At 44.6% G+C, this 19,052-nt stretch overlaps 2 protein-coding genes across 9 annotated transcripts in view; one reads left to right on the top strand and one right to left on the bottom strand.

Moving 5' to 3' along the window:
* The window catches only part of Dcps (Decapping enzyme, scavenger), a 178,582-nt gene that overhangs the window by 99,685 nt on the left and 59,845 nt on the right, over positions 1 to 19,052 (bottom strand). The window lies entirely within an intron of this gene.
* Positions 1 to 19,052, top strand: part of alpha-Man-Ib (alpha-Mannosidase class I b) — a 99,854-nt gene that overhangs the window by 48,083 nt on the left and 32,719 nt on the right. For all 8 annotated transcript variants that reach the window (XM_068361192.1, XM_068361198.1, XM_068361197.1 and 5 more), the window contains exons 6-7: positions 16,486 to 16,634; positions 17,430 to 17,618. In XM_068361192.1, coding sequence (XP_068217293.1) covers positions 16,486 to 16,634; positions 17,430 to 17,618 — 338 coding nt within the window. The remainder of the gene's footprint in view (positions 1 to 16,485; positions 16,635 to 17,429; positions 17,619 to 19,052) is intronic.

Here is a 19,052-nt window from a genome sequence, read left to right as displayed (position 1 = left end):
CGGGTAAGTATATTCAAAAATTTATTTTACTAATGAAAATAACATTTTACTGAATTGAGATTTTCATAAGACCCATTCATTTGGTGTACACCACAACCAAAGAAATGCTCTAATATATCTTGATTCAGTTGCCTTGTAGGTATGAATTTAACACAGATTAGTTTCTTAATCTTCTCATGTAAGTCAATTAGGGACTGGCATGACAAAATCACTCCTTTCTGAAATCTAAAAAGGTAACCAAAACTTGAGTTTGCCACCCTCAAGGTGTTCATTTCCTGCAAAATATTTTTTCTGTTATCATTATTATTGCTAGCTAAGCTGCAACTTTAGTTGGAAAAGCAGGATGCTATAAGCCCAAGGGCTCCAATTGGGAAAAATAGTCTTGTGAGGAAAGGAAATAAATAAACTATCTGAGAACTAATGAACAATTTGAATAAAATATTGTAAAAACAGTAACAACATTAAAATGGATTTTTCATATATAGACTATAAAAAGACTTATGTCAACCTGTTCAACTTGAAAATATTTGCTGCAAGTTTGATCTTTTGAAGTTCTACTGATTCAACTACTCGAGTAGGAAGATCATTCTACAACTTGGTCACAGCTGGAATAAAACTTCTAGATTACTGTACTGTGTAGTATTGAGCCTCATGATGGAGAAGGTATGACTATTGGAATTAATTGCATACATAATATTACGAACAGGATAGTACTGTCAAGGAAGTTTGAATGTAAAGGATGCTCAGAATTATGAAAAATCTTATGCAACACACACAACGAATTAATTGGACGATGGTGCCAGATAATAATATCTAGATTAGGCATAAGAAATTTAGACAGTACTGTAACTCCTGTCCAACAAATTAAGATGAGTATCAGTAGCTGAAAACCAGATAGAAAACCAATACTCGAAACAAGGTAGAATGAAAGAATTCAAACACTTCTTCAGAATAGATTGATCTCTGAAAATCTTATAAGACTTCCTCAATAAGCAAATTTTTTGTGCAATTGAAGAGACAGACCGAATGTGTTTCTTATAAGTAATAGCATAACCAATTCCAAAATAATTTTGGGATATTTTGTCACCGAAAACAGAACAAGAATTCATGATATCAAACCTCATGTCAACTAATGATGTGAAGTTTGCAGTTTCCTCCCAATTACTACATTCAACAGGCCGTTCTTACCCAATTTTACAGAGATGTTTACTGCCAGACTTGTTAGTAGTGAATAAGGTATTGAATTTGACTGTTAGTAGTTATATGCTGAAATCTTTAGCAGATTATAGATTAAGGACCATAAAAGAAATCCTAAGAGACAATATACTGTTATAATAAAGTGTTAACTCTTGAGAGAGTAGTCTGTGGTAAGTATGCTAGGAAAAATACATTTTAAATATTTAACTTAGCCGGTGAATATATAATAGCTGCAACTCTGTTGCTCGACAGACAAAAAAACAGTAAAAACTTGCCAGCAATCGCTATACAGGTTGCGGGTGTGCCCCCCAGCGCCAACTGTCGGCCAGATACCACTCTCGATGTAAACAAAGACTCAATTTCTTCTCTGTCGACGTGTCGACAAGACGTACTTTACTCGCTGTTGAAACCTGGAGTTTTTCCCATCATATTTGGTGAAGTACTTTAATTTGGTTTGAGCTTTTGCAGTACAGGTGTTTTTCTTCAAATAAATCCTTGAACTCTTTTTTTTGGATCGGATTAATTGTTGATGACTTAGATCGTTTTTTGGAATTTTCCCTTGACCAATTCAAAATGGCTGACCTTTCACAAGTTCCCAAGTTCAGAAAATGTAATGCTAGGGACTGTCATAGGTGTCTTCCAAAGGCTTCTCTCGACCCTCATACTGTTTGTTCCAATTGTCGGGGTAAAACCTGTCAATAGGAAGATCGGTGTGAGGAATGCGTGGGCCTTTCGGAATTCGATTTTATCGAATTTGAGAAGTATACACGTAGACTAGAGAGAGATAGGGTAAGGAGAAGTTCTTCTAGGTCGGTAGATTTTTCCTCTCCACATGCCCCTGAACCTAATCCTTCCCCTGTAGTGGTTGTTCCTAACCCCCCTCCTAGCACTCAGGAACCATCGATGGCAGACATGATGCGTGCTATCCATGCCTTGGGGGAGAGAGTTGAGGCCCTTGCAAGTGACCGCAATCAACTCATGGCGGACGTAAAGGAACTAAAGTGCCACGGCGGAAAGTGTTAAAGTGCCTAGTGTTTCTCAAAGTGTTGTGAACAGTGTTGCGCTTGAGGGTTCGTCTGTTCGTGCCTGTCGTCCTCCTAGTCCGGGACCTCTTGCAAGCTCCCAAGCCCAGGGGAGAAGCAATGTCGTACGACTCATGGGTTCGAGAGGCCTCGATCAGCGAACAGACGTTCCCTCTATGGTATCAGGCGTATCTCCCCAAGATCGCCCCTACCAACGTAAGACGAGAGAGCCCCTTTTTACCTCGTCGTCCGAAGGTGTTTCTCGTAAGAAACCTTGGACCAAGGTCTCCCGACCTTTGAAACGTAAGTCGGTCCCTTCAGGACAAGTCCAACGTCCCGGTTGTAGCCACTGGGTCAGTTCAGACTCGTTGCCGTCATCTGATGACTGCTCGCCGCCTAAGAGAGGCAAAGCTGTGCCGCCTCAGTCGCTCACCCCGTCTGTTGCCGCACCTGCTGCCGTAGACCCTAAATGGGTGTTGCTGCAGGACATGCAGTCCAAGCTTGCGTCCTTGATGGAGGACTTCAATGCGGAGAAGGTTGCTGCTGAACCTTCTGGCCAACAACCATCCAAGCGGTCTGTTGTGCGTCCTGGTGACGCTGAGGTAGCTTTCTCGCGTCTACCAGTTGGGGTTGTACCTCCACCGATGCGACCCAGTGTGGGTTGCCAGCCGCACGTTGACGTTAGGCGACGCATGGAGGTGGTTGTTGACGTTCAGGACGTTCATCAACCATCAGAGGTGACTTGTTTTGACGCGGTGCGTCAACCTCCGCAACCCGGTATGGTGTTGACTGCACAACCCAGACGGTCTAAACAGTCTCGGGTGGACGCTGTGCGTCCTCGCGCACCCATGGTCGTTGACAGTTCCCAGACTGTGCAGCAGTTCCATGACGCTGCGTCCGGCTCCGTCACGCATGCACCAGTGCGACCGGACTCGGCGAGTCAAACGTTACCCACTCCTTTGCCGTTTCCTCATCAGTTATCGGATGAGGAACTATCAGATGAGGACGTTGCTGAACCACAAGAGGATCAACCTTCAGAACTTGATGAGCCTAAGGCAACTCAACCATCCTTGGACTTTAGAAAAGTCATGGCTGTATTTAAGGAGTTGTTCCCTGATCACTTTGTTTCTGTGGCTCCTCGTTCGCCGCCGTCAGAGTTTGTATTAGGCGTGCCTGCTACCGTACCTGCCTTTACTAAACTCGTTCTCTCTCGCTCATCCAAGAGAGCTTTGCGGCTGTTGGGAGATTGGTTAGAGACCAAGAAGAGTTTAGGAAAGACAGCTTTTGCCTTTCCCCCTTCTAAACTCTCGTCTAGATCGAGCGTCTGGTATGCCACGGGAGAAGTTCTCGGCTTGGGAGTTCCTGCCTCTGCCCAGGGCGACTTCTCAAGTCTTGTAGACTCTCCCCGCCGCCTTGCCATGAGACGCTCGAAGATTTGTTGGTCACCATCGGACCTGGACCACCTTCTTAAAGGTATATTTAGGGCTTTCGAAGTCTTTAACTTCCTAGACTGGTGCTAAGGAGCCCTGAGCAGGAAAATCTCTTCTGCAGATAAGGATGTTTCCTTGCTCATTATGTCCTGCATGGACAAGGCCGTCCGTGATGGGTCCAACGAGCTTGCCGCCTCATTCACGTCCGGAGTCCTGAAGAAGCGAGAGTCTCTATGTTCTTTCCTGTCTGCTGGAGTGACGCCATGCCAAAGATCTGAGCTACTCTTTGCTCCCCTTTCCAAGTGCCTGTTTCCTGAAGTCTTGGTTAAGGAAATTGCCTTGTCTTTAGTTCAGAAGGACACCCACGATCTAGTTGCGTCCTCGGCTCGCAAAGATCCCCCTTTGCCTACATTGTCTGCTAGACCGAGGATAGACACTCCAGCGTCTCGCTTTATTCCGCCCTTTCGTGGCAGAGCCTCCAGTAGGGGAGGTGCTCGTGCCGAAGGGAAGCGAGGGAAGAGGAAAGGATCCAAGTCCTCTAAGGGCAGAGTCTGACTGCCCGCAATTAGACAGCAGTAGGAGCCAGACTCAAGAACTTCTGGCAAGCCTGGGAGAAGAGAGGCGCAGATCAACAATCTGTGAGGTTACTCAGAGAGGGGTACAAAATCCCTTTTGTACGCAAACCCCCTCTAGCGACGTCCCCCATCGATCTCTCTCCCAGGTACAGAGAGGAAGAAAAGAGACAAGCCCTGAAACTGGAAGTGTCTCTTTTGCTAGAGAAGGGAGCGGTGGTCAAAGTCTCGGACCTTCAATCACCGGGGTTTTACAACCGGCTCTTCCTAGTATCAAAGAAGACAGGAGGTTGGAGACCGGTGCTAGACGTCAGTGCTCTGAATGTCTTTGTCACAAAGACGAAGTTTTCCATGGAGACCACAAAGTCAGTCTTAGCAGCGGTCAGAAAGGAAGACTGGATGGTCTCGCTAAACCTAAGGGACGCCTACTTCCACATCCCCATTCACTCAGACTCCCAACCTTTTCTGAGATTCGTCTTCGAAGGTGTGGTTTACCAGTTTCGGGCCCTGTGCTTTGGCCTAAGCACAGCACCTCTCGTATTTACGAGGCTGATGAGGAATGTGGCCAAATTCCTCCACTTATCGGACATCCGAGCCTCCCTTTATTTGGACGACTGGCTTCTCAGAGCCTTTTCCAGTCGTCGCTGTCTGAAGGATCTCAAGTGGACTCTAGATCTGACCAAGGAATTGGGACTCCTAGTCAATTTGGAAAAGTCGCAGCTGGTCCCATCCCAAACTATTCTGTATTTAGGGATGGAGATTCACAGTCAAGCTTTTCGGGCTTTTCCGTCGGCCCCCAGAATAGATCAAGCCCTGCTCTCCATCCAGAAGATGCTGAAGAAAGAATGCTGCTCAGTCAGGCTGTGGATGAGTCTGGTAGGGACGCTGTCATCCCTGGAGCAATTTGTATCACTAGGAAGACTACACCTCCGTCCTCTTCAATTCCATCTGGCTTTTCACTGGAAAAAGGACAAGACGCTAGAGGCGGTCTCGATCCCGATTTCCGGAAAGATAAAGTCTTGCCTGACTTGGTGGAAGGACAATATCAACCTAAGAGAGGGTCTTCCCCTGGCTGTTCAGATACCCAACCACGTTCTCTTCTCGGACGCATCGGACTTGGGCTGGGGCGCGACGCTGGACGGTCGGGAATGCTCAGGTCTGTGGAACTCGAGTCAGAGGAGCATGCATATCAACTGCAAGGAGCTGTTGGCAGTTCATCTGGCCTTGAAAAGCTTCGAGTATCTCCTTCGAGGCAAAGTGGTGGAAGTAAACTCGGACAACACCACGGCCTTGGCGTACATCTCCAAACAAGGAGGTACCCACTCACTGACGTTGTACGAGATTGCAAGGGACCTGCTCATCTGGTCAAAAGGTCGAGGCATCTCCCTAGTAACGAGGTTCATCCAGGGCGACTTGAACGTCCTAGCAGATTGTCTCAGTCGGAAAGGGCAAGTAATTCCAACCGAATGGACCCTCCACAAGGATGTGTGCAAGAGACTTTGGGCGACTTGGGGTCAACCCACCATAGATCTCTTTGCAACCTCGCTGACCAAGAGGCTTCCAATCTATTGCTCTCCAGTCCCGGACCCAGCAGCAATTCATATAGATGCCTTCCTCCTAGATTGGTCACATCTGGATCTCTACGCATTCCCACCATTCAAGATTGTCAACAAGGTACGGCAGAAGTTCGCCTCTCACGAAGGGACAAGGTTGACGTTAGTTGCTCCCCTCTGGCCCGCGAGAGAATGGTTCACCGAGGTACTTCGATGGTTAGTAGACGTTCCCAGAAGTCTTCCTCTAAGAGTAGACCTTCTACGTCAGCCACACGTAAAGAAGGTACACCAAAGCCTCCACGCTCTTTGTCTGACTGCCTTCAGACTATCGAAAGACTCTCGAGAGCTAGAGGCTTTTCGAAGGAGGCAGCCAGTGCGATTGCTAGAGCAAGGAGAGCGTCTACCATTAGAGTCTACCAATCGAAGTGGGAAGTCTTCCGAGACTGGTGCAAGTCAGTTTCTGTATCCTCGACCAGTACCTCTGTAGCCCAAATAGCTGATTTTCTCTTATACCTGAGAAAAGGACGATCCCTTTCAGCTCCCACTATCAAGGGCTACAGAAGCATGTGTGCATCGGTCTTCCGGCATAGAGGCTTAGATCTTTCCAACAATAAAGATCTGCAAGACCTCCTTAAGTCTTTTGAGACCACTAAGGAGCGTCGTTTGGCTACTCCTGGGTGGAATTTAGACGTGGTACTAAGATTCCTCATGTCAGACAGGTTTGAGCCTTTACAGTCAGCCTCCCTGAAAGATCTCACTCTTAAGACTCTTTTCCTGGTATGCTTAGCCTCGGCTAAAAGAGTCAGTGAGATTCATGCCTTCAGCAAGAACATCGGATTTTCGTCGGAAAAAGCTACTTGTTCGCTGCAACTTGGTTTTCTAGCCAAAAATGAGCTACCTTCTCGGCCTTGGCCTAAATCTTTCGATATTCCCACCTTATCGGAGATCGTAGGCAATGAACTAGAAAGAGTCTTATGCCCTGTTAGAGCTCTTAAGTTCTATTTAGATCGTACTAAACCTTTACGAGGCCAATCTGAAGCTTTATGGTGTTCAGTTAAGAAACCATCCTTGCCTATGTCAAAGAATGCTTTGTCATACTTTATCAGATTGTTAATACGAGAAGCTCATTCACATCTGAGTGAGGAAGACCGATCTTTGCTTAAGGTTAAGACGCACGAAGTTAGAGCTGTAGCAACTTCCGTGGCCTTTAAGCAAAATAGATCTCTGCAAAGTATAATGGACGCAACCTATTGGAGAAGCAAGTCAGTGTTCGCTTCATTTTACTTGAAAGATGTCCAGTCTCTTTACGAGAACTGCTACACACTGGGACCATTCGTAGCAGCGAGTGCAGTAGTGGGTGAGGGCTCAACCACGACAATTCCCTAATTCCATATCCTTTTAATCTGTCTCTTGAAATGTTTTTACGGGTTGTCCGGAAGGCTAAGAAGCCTTTCGCATCCTGGTTGATTTGGCGGGTGGTCAAAGTCATTTCTTGAGAGCGCCCAGATTAGGGGTTTGATGAGGTCCTGTTGTATGGGTTGCAGCCCTTGATACTTCAGCTCCTAGGGGTCTGTCAGCATCCTAAGAGGATCGCGAGGCTTCGTAAGGAAGACGTACTTACAAGGCAGAGTAATCGTCTAAGTCGACTTCCTTACCAGGTACCTATTTATTTTGTTTTTGTTATATTGATAACTTCCAAAATGAAATAAAAACTCTTAGCTTGTACGATGTAAACATATTTAACTGGTCTCTACCCACCTCCTTGGGTGTGAATCAGCTATTATATATTCACCGGCTAAGTTAAATATTTAAAAATGATATTTTAATTATAAAATAAATTTTTGAATATACTTACCCGGTGAATATATAAATTAAACGACCCTCCCTTCCTCCCCAATAGAGACGCAGTGGGATGAGAAGAAATTGAGTCTTTGTTTACATCGAGAGTGGTATCTGGCCGACAGTTGGCCCTGGGGGGCACACCCGCAACCTGTATAGCGATCGCTGGCGAGTTTTTACTGTTTTTTTGTCTGTCGAGCAACAGAGTTGCAGCTATTATATATTCACCGGGTAAGTATATTCAAAAATTTATTTTATAATTAAAATATCATAATTACTAAGTTTTCAATATTAAACTTACCCGATAATCATGTAGCTGTCAACTCCGTTGCCCGACAGAATTCTATGGAGGGATACGCCAGCTATCACAATACTAGAAGGGGGTGTATTTACCAGCGCCACCTGTGGCCAGGTACTCAAGTACTTCTTGTTGACACCTCCTCAATTATTCCTCTGTCGTGCTTCCGGCAAGACGTTCTGGGATACGCTTATGTTCTTGGAGTATTTTCACGACTTTGGTGAAGTATTTCTCTTTGATTTCGGCTGTCGCTTTACTGGAAACTTCTATATTAGCTTAGTTAGCTTTTGGAATTAATTTGATTAATTATGGTGACGAGAGAGTATGAACTCTCGTTCACCTTTCAATGGCCGACCCTTCCCTTAGACGGAAGTGTTGGTGTCTAAGAGAGTATAGACTCTCTTTCTTAATTTTGCTTAACAAAAGTTATAGATTTATTTTATATCTCTCCGCCTCTTATAGGCCTCTTCGATTAACTTCCTTTTATTATAAACTCATTAAAATTAATTTTTATATTTGTTTATATTCGACCTTCCTAATAGTAGGCGGTCTTTTACCGAAGTTAATAAACTTTGAGCCCGTCATTTCGGTTTTACCTGTTAACATATTATGCTATTTCCGCCACAGAGTTTGAAAGAATTTCTTTGATAGTCTCGTACTGTTTTCAAAGTTGAACTAACGTTTTGTTTTGTCTCTGCAGTTGTTGACGTTCAGAACGTTCAACTTGCACTCTATCGTTACGATAGAGAAAGAATGTTCACGGTTTCACGTTGCAGTAAGAGTAACCGTGTCTAGCGTTTTGTTCATTCTTTCTTAACTTAATGGTTTTGATCCTAATAAAGGAACTTTTCAGTTTTTTCCTTTAACAATAATATGTTTTAACGATATATATGATTGGGCTCTTCTCTCAGGTTCTAAGTCAAGAGAGAGAGAGAGAGAGAGAGATAGAGACGGAGGGAGAAAGAGGATAAACGTTTCATTCAAGCCTGCCAGGCGTACGAGTAACGTCGTTATCGTTTTGCTCTTCTCCCTAGTCTCTTTAGGGGAAGAAACTATACGTTTCTAGAGTGATCTAGTGTTTAGTCTCTTTCCAGCCACTGAATTATCTTTCATTAGATTTTTCTGTTACATTGTAATTCTGTTTTCGCAATTACTAACTTTGAGAAAGGATAGAATTGCGTATTTCAGGTACAAACCACTTAAAGTTTCGAGTTCAGTGAAATAAGTGCAAACAGAAATCAAAGTGATAAGTGATTAGTGCGTGAGGGTACTTTTGTGCGCGCCAGTCGTCCTCCCAGTCCGGGACCTCTTGCAAGCTCCCAAGCCCAGGGGAGAAGCAATGTCGAAGGGCATAAGGGTTCAGCAGGCCTTGATCGGCGCACAGAAGTATCCTCGGTGGTTGTGGGCGTGTCTTACCGAGACCGTCACTCCCACCCGCAGACGATTGAGCCCTTATTTTGCTCGTCTGCAGAAGAGATTAGGGGAGAAAATAAAGGCAGAGTAACGCTGGTCTCAGGTCTCAAGACCTCTTAAACGTTTAGTCCAGACCTATGCCAGACGTACGAAGTTAAAGTTCACAACCCGAATGCAGTCATTGGGTTAGCTCTGACTCTCCTCAGTCATCAGTTGATTACACTCCGCCTAAGAGGAGTAAGGTTCTGCCGCAACAGATCTCTGCTGTTAAGGCTTTACCTCAGCAGACCTTAGTGTCTGCCGACCCCAAGTTGACTCTACTGCAGTCCATACAGTCACAACTTTCGGTCTTGATGCGTGAGTGTCGGGCTGAGAGTGTTGCGCCTCCGCCTCCGCCTACACTCCCCCCCGCCTATGATCGCTCCGCCTGATCGCAGTACCACCTGCCAGGCGTACGATGTTGTGAACTCTACTACAGTCCATGCAAGCACAGCTTTCGGACTTGATGCGTGAGTGTCGGGCTGAGAGTGTTGCTCCTCCGCCTCCGCCTACACTCCCTCCACCTACACTCGCTCCGCCTGATCGCAGTACCATCTGCCAGGCGTACGATGTTGTGGACTCTACTTCAGTCCATGCAAGCACAGCTTTCGGACTTGATGCGTGAGTGTCGGGCTGAGAGTGTTGCTCCTCCGCCTCCGCCTACACTCCCTCCACCTACACTCGCTCCGCCTGATCGCAGTACCACCTGCCAGGCGTACGATGTTGTGGACTCTACTACAGTCCATGCAAGCACAGCTTTCGGACTTGATGCGTGAGTGTCGGGCTGAGAGTGTTACTCCTCCGCCTCCGCCTACACTCCCTCCGCCTACGCTCGCTCCGCCTGATCGCAGTACCACCTGCCAGGCGTACGATGTTGAGCCACGTGCTGAGTTTGCTGTTCCCTGTGGTGTTCAGCCTCCGCCTTCCTTAAGGCAACCTTTACAATGGGATCAGGAGGATTATACCTCTCTTCCTCCGCCTCCACTTGCTGCTCCACCAGTGATGCAACACTCGGTTGAGGTACAACAACCTCTCCCGTCCATGAGTCAGTCTCCTCAGCTCTCGCTGCAGCGAGCTCAACCCTCCACAAGGCAAGCACCACAACACCTTAGCCTTGCGCCTCAGGAGCCTCAGCTTGCGAGACATTTACCTTGTTCTGCGCAGCCTCTTCCTCATCGCGCTCCGCTCACACCACAGGAACTGGAACTTGCTACTCCGCTTCCGCCAACCGCTCAGCAAGCGCAACCCTTGGGTTCAACCACTCATGCTAGGAGTCAGCCTCCTCCACCCATGCGCCTTCCTTCTGCTTGTCTTTTATTCAGCCTTTGCAGACTGAGCCTCAGGTGTTCCCTCAACGGAGTCTTGAAGAGGAAACCACAACTATTGTTGTTCCAGCTCGTTCTGACTCTGCTGTTCAGCATACCTTACCTCCATTTTCATACCATGGTTTAAACCCCATGCAAGCATGCATAAAGCACTCTAGCACTGGTCATGGAATTTCTGAGAAATGTTAAACGCCATGCACACGCTCTGCTTTCCTTACAGCAGGCTCTGCTTACTACATGCTCAGCATACAGCATGCTCTGCATTCAGCATGCTCTGCATACAACATGCTCTGCATACAGCATGCTCTGCATTCAGCATGCTCTGCATACAACATGCTCTACATACAGCATGCTCTGCATACAGCATACTCTGCATACATCATGCTCTGCATACCTTACCGCATGCTTCTCAACACATCTTGGGTTGTTGCCAACTCAGTAGACTGTCAAGCAGTTTCATAACGTTGCCTTCTAGTCTGCTGCTTTTGCACCAGTGAACCCTCACTCAGAGAACTTAGCTTTTCTAGGATAAGGTCCCTGTAGATGAGAAAGTTCTTTTCTTCCTCCTTCTGATATTCCCTTGAGGACTCTGTCATTTGGAGGGAGCCTTTAGCTGCATAACCTCTTATGGACTTTTATTTAAGCATAACATGCTTACAGGGAAGGTAATGGTTCCACTTCAGTCGCTTTCCCGTCTGTTACCACACCTGCTCCCATAGACCTTGAGCTGTGTTGCATGACATGCAGTCCAAGCTTAGTCCTTGTTAGAGGATTTTTTGTTTACGGAGTCAATGTGTCACGGGGAAGACGTTCAACAACCAACAGAAGTGACTTGTTGTGACGCAGTGCGGCAACCTCAGCAACCCGTTAAGGAGTTGTCTGTATGACCCAGACAGTCTAGACAGATTCGGGTTGTCACTGTACTTCCTCGCTTGCCCATGATTGACAGTTTACAGACTGTGCAGCAGTATCATGATCTTGTGTCCGGCTCCGTCAGACGACTGGCTTTTAAGAGCTCCCACAAGTCGTCGCTGTCTGGAGATTTTCAAATGGACTATGGATCTGACCAAGGAACTGGGCCTCCTGGTCAATTTTGAGGAGTCTCAGCTCGTTCCATCCCAGACCATTGTCTCCTTGGGTATGGATCTTCAGAGTCGAGCTTTTCGGACTTGTCCGTCGGCCCCAAGGATCTTCCAAGCCCTAGAATGCATCCAGAGCATGCTGAGAAGGAACCGATGCTTAGTCAGGCAGTGGATGAGTCTAACAGGGACACTTTCATCGCTGGCCCTGTTCATCGAGTTAGGGAGACTCCACCTCCGCCCCCTTCAGTATCATCTAGCTGCTCACTGGATAAAGGACATGACGCTAGAGACGGTCTCAGTTCCTGTTTCCGAAGAGATGAGGTCTACTCTAACGTGGTGGAAGAACAGCATTCTTCTCAAGGAAGGTCTACCATTGGCTGTTCAGACCCCCGACCACCGTCTCTTCTCGGACGCATCGGACACGGGCTGGGGTGCGACACTGGACGGACAGGAATGCTCGGGAACATGGAATCAGGAGCAAAGGACACTTCACATCTATTGCAAGGAGTTGTTGGCAGTTCATCTGGCCTTGATAAACTTCAAGTCCCTCCAGCTAAACAAGGTGGTGGAGGTGAACTCCGACAACACCACAGCCTTGGCTTACATCTCCAAGCAGGGAGGGACTCATTCGAGGAAGTTGTTCGAGATCGCAAGGGACCTCCTCATTTGGTCAAAAGATCGAAAGCTCACGCTGGTAACGAGGCTCATTCAGGGCGATATGAATGTCATGGCAGATCGCCTCAGCCGGAAGGGTCAGGTCTTCCCCACAGAGTGGACCCTTCACAAGAATGTTTGCAGCAGACTTTGGGCCCTGTGGGGTCAGCCAACCATAGATCTATTCGCTACCTCGATGACCAAGAGGCTCCTCTTGTATTGTTCTCCGATTCCAGTCCCAGCAGCAGTTCGCGTGGATGCCTTTCTGCTGGATTGGTCCCATCTCGACCTGTATGCATTCCCGCCGTTCAAGATTGTCAACAGGGTACTTCAGAAGTTCGCCTCTCACAAAGGGACACGGCTGACGTTGGTTGCTCCCCTCTGGCCCGCGAGAGAATGGTTCACCGAGGTACTGCAATGGCTGGTCGACGTTCCCAGGACTCTTCCTCTAAGAGTGGACCTTCTGCGTCAACCTCACGTAAAGAAGGTACACCCAAACCTCCACGCTCTTCGTCTGACTGCCTTCAGACTATCGAAAGACTCTCAAGAGCTAAAGGCTTTTCGAAGGAGGCAGCCAGAGCGATTGCCAGAGCAAGGACGACATCCACTCTCAGAGTCTATCAGTCTAAATGGGAAGTCTTCCGAAGCTGGTGCAAGGCCAATGCAGTTTCCTCAACCAGTACCACTGTAACCCAGATTGCTGACTTCCTGTTACATCTAAGGAACGTAAGATCCCTATCAGCTCCTACGATCAAGGGTTACAGAAGTATGTTGGCAGCGGTTTTCCGCCACAGAGGCTTGGATCTTTCCTCCAACAAAGATCTCAGGACCTCCTTAGGTCTTTTGAGACCTCAAAGGAACGTCGGTTGTCCACTCCAGGCTGGAATCTAGACGTGGTCCTAAGGTTCCTAATGTCATCAGGATTTGAACCGCTCCAATCAGCCTCTTTTAAGGACCTCACATTAAAAACTCTTTTCCTCGTGTGCTTAGCAACAGGTAAAAGAGTAAGTGAGATCCACGCCTTCAGCAGGAACATAGGTTTCACATCTGAAACGGCTACATGTTCCTTGCAGCTCGGTTTTTTGGCTAAAAACGAGCTTCCTTCCCGTCCTTGGCCTAAGTCGTTCGAGATCCCAAGCCTGTCCAACATGGTGGGGAACGAACTGGAGAGAGTACTTTGCCCAGTTAGAGCTCTTAAGTACTATCTAAGAAGGTCAAAACCATTACGAGGACAATCAGAAGCCTTATGGTGTGCTATCAAGAAGCCTTCTCTACCAATGTCTAAGAACGCAGTTTCTTACTACATCAGGCTTCTGATTAGAGAAGCAAATTCTCATCTGAAGGAAGAAGACCTTGCTTTGCTGAAGGTAAGGACACATGAAGTGAGAGCTGTGGCTACTTCAGTGGCCTTCAAACAGAACCGTTCTCTGCAGAGTGTTATGGATGCAACCTATTGGAGAAGCAAGTCAGTGTTCGCATCATTCTATCTCAAAGATGTCCAGTCTCTTTACGAGTACTGCTACACCCTGGGACCATTCGTAGCAACGAATGCAGTAGTAGGCGAGGGCTCAGCCACTACATTCCCATAATCCCATAACTTTTTAACCTTTCTCTTGAATACTTTTTATGGGTTGTATGGTCGGCTAAGAAGCCTTCCACATCCTTGTTGATTTGGCGGGTGGTCAATTCTTTCTTGAGAAGCGCCGAGGTTAAAGGTTGTGATGAGGTCCTTTAGTATGGGTTGCAGCCCTGTATACTTTAGCACCTTTGAGTTGATTCAGCCTCCCAAGAGGAACGCTGCGCTCAGTAAGGAAGACGATCTTATTAAAGGCAGAGTAACGGTTCAAGTCGACTTCCTTACCAGGTACTTATTATTTCATTGTTATTGTGGATAACTGATTATATGAAATACGGGATACTTAGCTATCCTTTAGTCTTGTACACTGGTTTTTCACCCACCCCCCTGGGTGTGAATCAGCTACATGATTATCGGGTAAGTTTAATATTGAAAAATGTTATTTTTATTAATAAAATAAATTTTTGAATATACTTACCCGATAATCATGATTTAATCGACCCTCCCTTCCTCCCCATAGAGAACCAGTGGACCGAGGAATAATTGAGGAGGTGTCAACAATAAGTACTTGAGTACCTGGCCACAGGTGGCGCTGGTAAATACACCCCCTTCTAGTATTGTGATAGCTGGCGTATCCCTCCATAGAATTCTGTCGGGCAACGGAGTTGACAGCTACATGATTATCGGGTAAGTATATTCAAAAATTTATTTTATTAATAAAAATAACATAATTTGATATTTTGATTTAGTATTTTAATCTACATCCATTTCCTTACTGTACCTGATCTACCTGACTGCAAGTTGCGCCGAGTCACTTGATCTCAGTTGTCTTGAGTAGCCCAACCCTCGATGTGTTACTTTACCTGTCACTGTATGGGTTCTGTTTGTAACATATTTCTGAGAAAGTCTGTCATTCCTTTGTTTGCTTTTGACATCTTAACTTTTGCTCTCTCACTTCACCAAATTCAGTAAAATTGTTGATGTATTGGGAGAAATTTTATATTTTTCAAAGAGTAATTCATTCTGGGGAATGGTCAGTAGAGACAAGTTATGAATTCTATGTGTACTGTATTTTTTTCTTTATGCAACATGGCAAACTTGTTATGAATTCCAAAATACAGGTACAATAGTTACCGGTAATTACACCAATACAGTATGCATAATAAGCGGAGGGTAAATTTAGTGTTAATTTTGTATGACATTTTGATTAAATTTGTTTATTTTATGCATATGATTTTTTTTCTGATGTTCAAATTGTAGATTGTGGCATTGACAATTGTAAGTCATCACGCAACAAAAAATTGACAGCTCGTGTTAATGCTTTGTATATTTTAGTTTTTAGCTGTCTTAAGATATCTTGGTAAGAATTTAAGGTTCGAATAGAAAACTTATCAATTATTTTGTCGAGTCTTAGAAGTGGACATGTGGTACGAAGTACATTTATTTACCTAAGGAAAATTGTGACAACTGCTAGAAGAGGAAGACCTGAATTTGAAAGGCTAATTATTTTACCCGAGATTAAGTCTCTTTGTTTTGCCACATAATGTATACGCAAAAGGAATCTTCAGTGAGTGTTCATTGATGTGGTGCTTTATAAATTTGTTCTAAATCTTGTGACCCAAATAACCTTCAGATGTGAAATGTCAAGGGATAAGATCCATTGTCTCATATCTCCTCTGATCTCTGTGTACCCAGTCAGGTTGCCAATCCATAAGGATTTCCTAGTTCTCACAAATCTTAATGATGACCAGGGCCCAAGTCTTTTTCTCAGTTTTAGGGCTCATCTGTGGTTTCAGTGCTCTTTAACTGCTACAAAAAATCAGAAGATATTAGTGATTATGGTAAAGTTCTATTTTATGAAGAATTCAACCAACAGGACAGGTGTCAAATACAGAACTGAAAATTCATGTTGAAAATTTCTTTTTTTCTGATTTGAAGACTTAGGAGGGAAATTTGGTCACAGTGGTAAACGAAATTGTTGCAACACAAGGAGACTTGAATTGTAGGCATAACAGAATTTGATGACACTTAGGAGACAGGCATGATTGAGATGACAAGCCTGGGTCACAGACATGACCTCTATCTCCAAGACTGGAGAAAGAGCCACGTGGTACATCAAGGATTTTAAGATTTAGTAGGAAACATGTGTCTACATCATGATGTATGTTTCTGATGAGTGATTCAAGAATTTGACTACTAAAAATTATAGTTTTGGATCTATGAAAAAGGAATTAATACAAAGACTTTTATATCATACATTTTACATTCAGAAGATGAATAGTTTTTTCCATTAGGATGTGCTTTCTTAGGCATGTGATTCTTGTAAGGAACTATTAACTTCTGATGAAAATACCGGTAGCTTTTTAATGTATTTGAATATCTCTCTCCTAACGTAACGTGCTGTATATGGAAAAAGAAAAGGTCTTTTAATAGTATCAAAGGATTGTTGGGGTTTTTATACATGGTAACCAATCTTGTTTTCCAGAGTTTGCTGAGGCTCAAGAGTGGGTGGCTACACAGCTTAACTTCAACATTAATCAAGATGTTAACCTTTTTGAGACAACAATCAGGGTTCTTGGTGGATTATTGTCAACATATCACTTGACCAAGGAACAAGTTTTCCTTGATAAGGCGGTAAGATTGATAAAATTATTTTTTTAATTAATAATGTTTTTCTGATTTTATTTTGTAACCGTACTTGATAGCATTTATAATTTCTCGCACTTTAACATGGAATTTATAATTCATCAAAGCACAAAATAATCTGTGATGGCTTTCCTAATAATATTAGGGAGAATTCACATTGTATAAAAATCCAGGGGCCATTTTACTATTTTTCCATTGAGGAAGGGATTTTCAGTACTCTTTAATGATAATTCCTTTGTTGAGAAAGGGAATTCAGTAGTCTTCAATGATCATTTATTTGCCAATCCAAAGCGCACTTCAATTTAGTATGCTGGGTTTATGCCAATACTCTTCCCTGCTATTTAGCACATGTTAAACTGTTTACTGAAATGAAATGTAAGAAAAAGTTTAATCAAATTTTAGGTCATAGCAGTAATTTAGTGGTTTCTATAAACAACTATTTAGTTTATTTTTTGGGGGGCTGTAGAAGCTGTTTATTTAGCAGGTATGATTTGGAAATAGCAACATGTTTTGTACTTTATCTCAGATTTTTTTAAATTCAAAGATGTTATAATCTTTTTTTTTAAGAACTAAATCAGGGAGAGATTCAGATCCAATACTATTCCATATATTCTCCAGGTGTCAGGCTGGGCTGCTATTTACTGCTATAGTAAATAGTGATGGTAGGACTCATGAAACGATCATACACTTTGGCTTGACATGATATATATGATTGCGTGTAAAATGTCATCGTTTTGAGAATGTTATTAAGGCAAGTATCTTAGGATGTCTCGGTATTTTCAGATTGATTTAGCCGATCGTCTGATAGCAGCTTTTAACAGTGGTTCTGGAGTGCCATTTGCCGACGTAAATCTGTATTCCCGGAGAGCCTCCAAACCTAAGTGGGGACCAGATTCTTCAACTTCAGAGGTTACTACTATTCAGTTGGAATTCAGAGACTTGTCTCGTATCACAGGAAATCCAATTTATGAGGTGAGATGAACATTAATATTCCAAGGTCTGGTGAAATTTATATACATGTGAAACTTTTGTGGTTTAATTATTAACCATTGTTGACCCTATCTTCCTAGTGTAGCTTTTGTTTACTCCCCAAAGCTTTTGGAATTTATTTTTCTATAGACTTTCAAGCCAGCAACAATAAGCCTGACTTTAGCACCGTTAATGGGCTTTGATTCAAAGCCTTTCTTTGTTGGTTAGGAAGTACATACATACATATACCAAAGGCACTTCCCCCAAGTTTGGGGGGTAGCCGACAACAACAAGAAACAAAACAAAAAGGGGACCTCTACTCTCTACGTTCCTCCAGCCTAACCAGGGACTCGGCCGAGTTCAGCTGGTACTGCTAGGGTGCCACAGCCCAACCTCCCACATTTCCACCACAGATGAAGCTTCATACTGCCGAGTCCCCTACTGCTGCTACCTCCGCGGTCATCTAAGGCACCGGAGGAAGCAGCAGGGCCTACCGGAACTGCGTCACAATCGCTCGCCATTCATTCCTATTTCTAGCACGCTCTCTTGCCTCTCTCACATCTATCCTCCTATCACCCAGAGCTTTCTTCACACCATCCATCCACCCAAACCTTGGCCTTCCTCTTGTACTTCTTCCATCAACTCTTGCATTCATCACCTTCTTTAGCAGACAGCCATTTTCCATTCTCTCAACATGGCCAAACCACCTCAACACATTCATATCCACTCTAGCCGCTAACTCATTTCTTACACCCGTTCTCACCCTCACCACTTCGTTCCTAACCCTATCTACTCGAGATACACCAGCCATACTCCTCAGACACTTCATCTCAAACACATTCAATTTCTGTCTCTCCATCACTTTCATTCCCCACAACTCCGATCCATACATCACAGTTGGTACAATCACTTTCTCATATAGAACTCTCTTTACATTCATGCCCAATCCTCTATTTTTTACTACTCCCTTAACTGCCCCCAACATTTTGCAACCTTCATTCACTCTCTGACGTACATCTGCTTCCACTCCACCATCTGCTGCAACAACAGACCCCAAGTACTTAAACTGATCCACCTCCTCAAGTAACTCTCCATTCAACATGACATTCAACCTTGCACCACCTTCCCTTCTCGTACATCTCATAACCTTACTCTTACCCACATTAACTCTCAACTTCCTTCTCTCACACACCCTTCCAAATTCTGTCACTAGTCGGTCAAGCTTCTCTTCTGTGTCTGCTACCAGTACAGTATCATCCGCAAACAACAACTGATTTACCTCCCATTCATGATCATTCTCGCCTACCAGTTTTAATCCTCGTCCAAGCACTCTAGCATTCACCTCTCTCACCACTCCATCAACATACAAGTTAAACAACCACGGCGACATCACACATCCCTGTCTCAGCCCCACTCTCACCGGAAACCAATCGCTCA

The sequence above is a fragment of the Palaemon carinicauda genome, chromosome 37 (assembly GCF_036898095.1).
Source record: "Palaemon carinicauda isolate YSFRI2023 chromosome 37, ASM3689809v2, whole genome shotgun sequence".
Classification (NCBI taxonomy): Eukaryota; Metazoa; Arthropoda; class Malacostraca; order Decapoda; family Palaemonidae; genus Palaemon; species Palaemon carinicauda.
The sequence above is the reverse complement of the archived record's forward strand: the minus strand, read 5'-3'. Positions and strand labels throughout refer to the sequence as shown.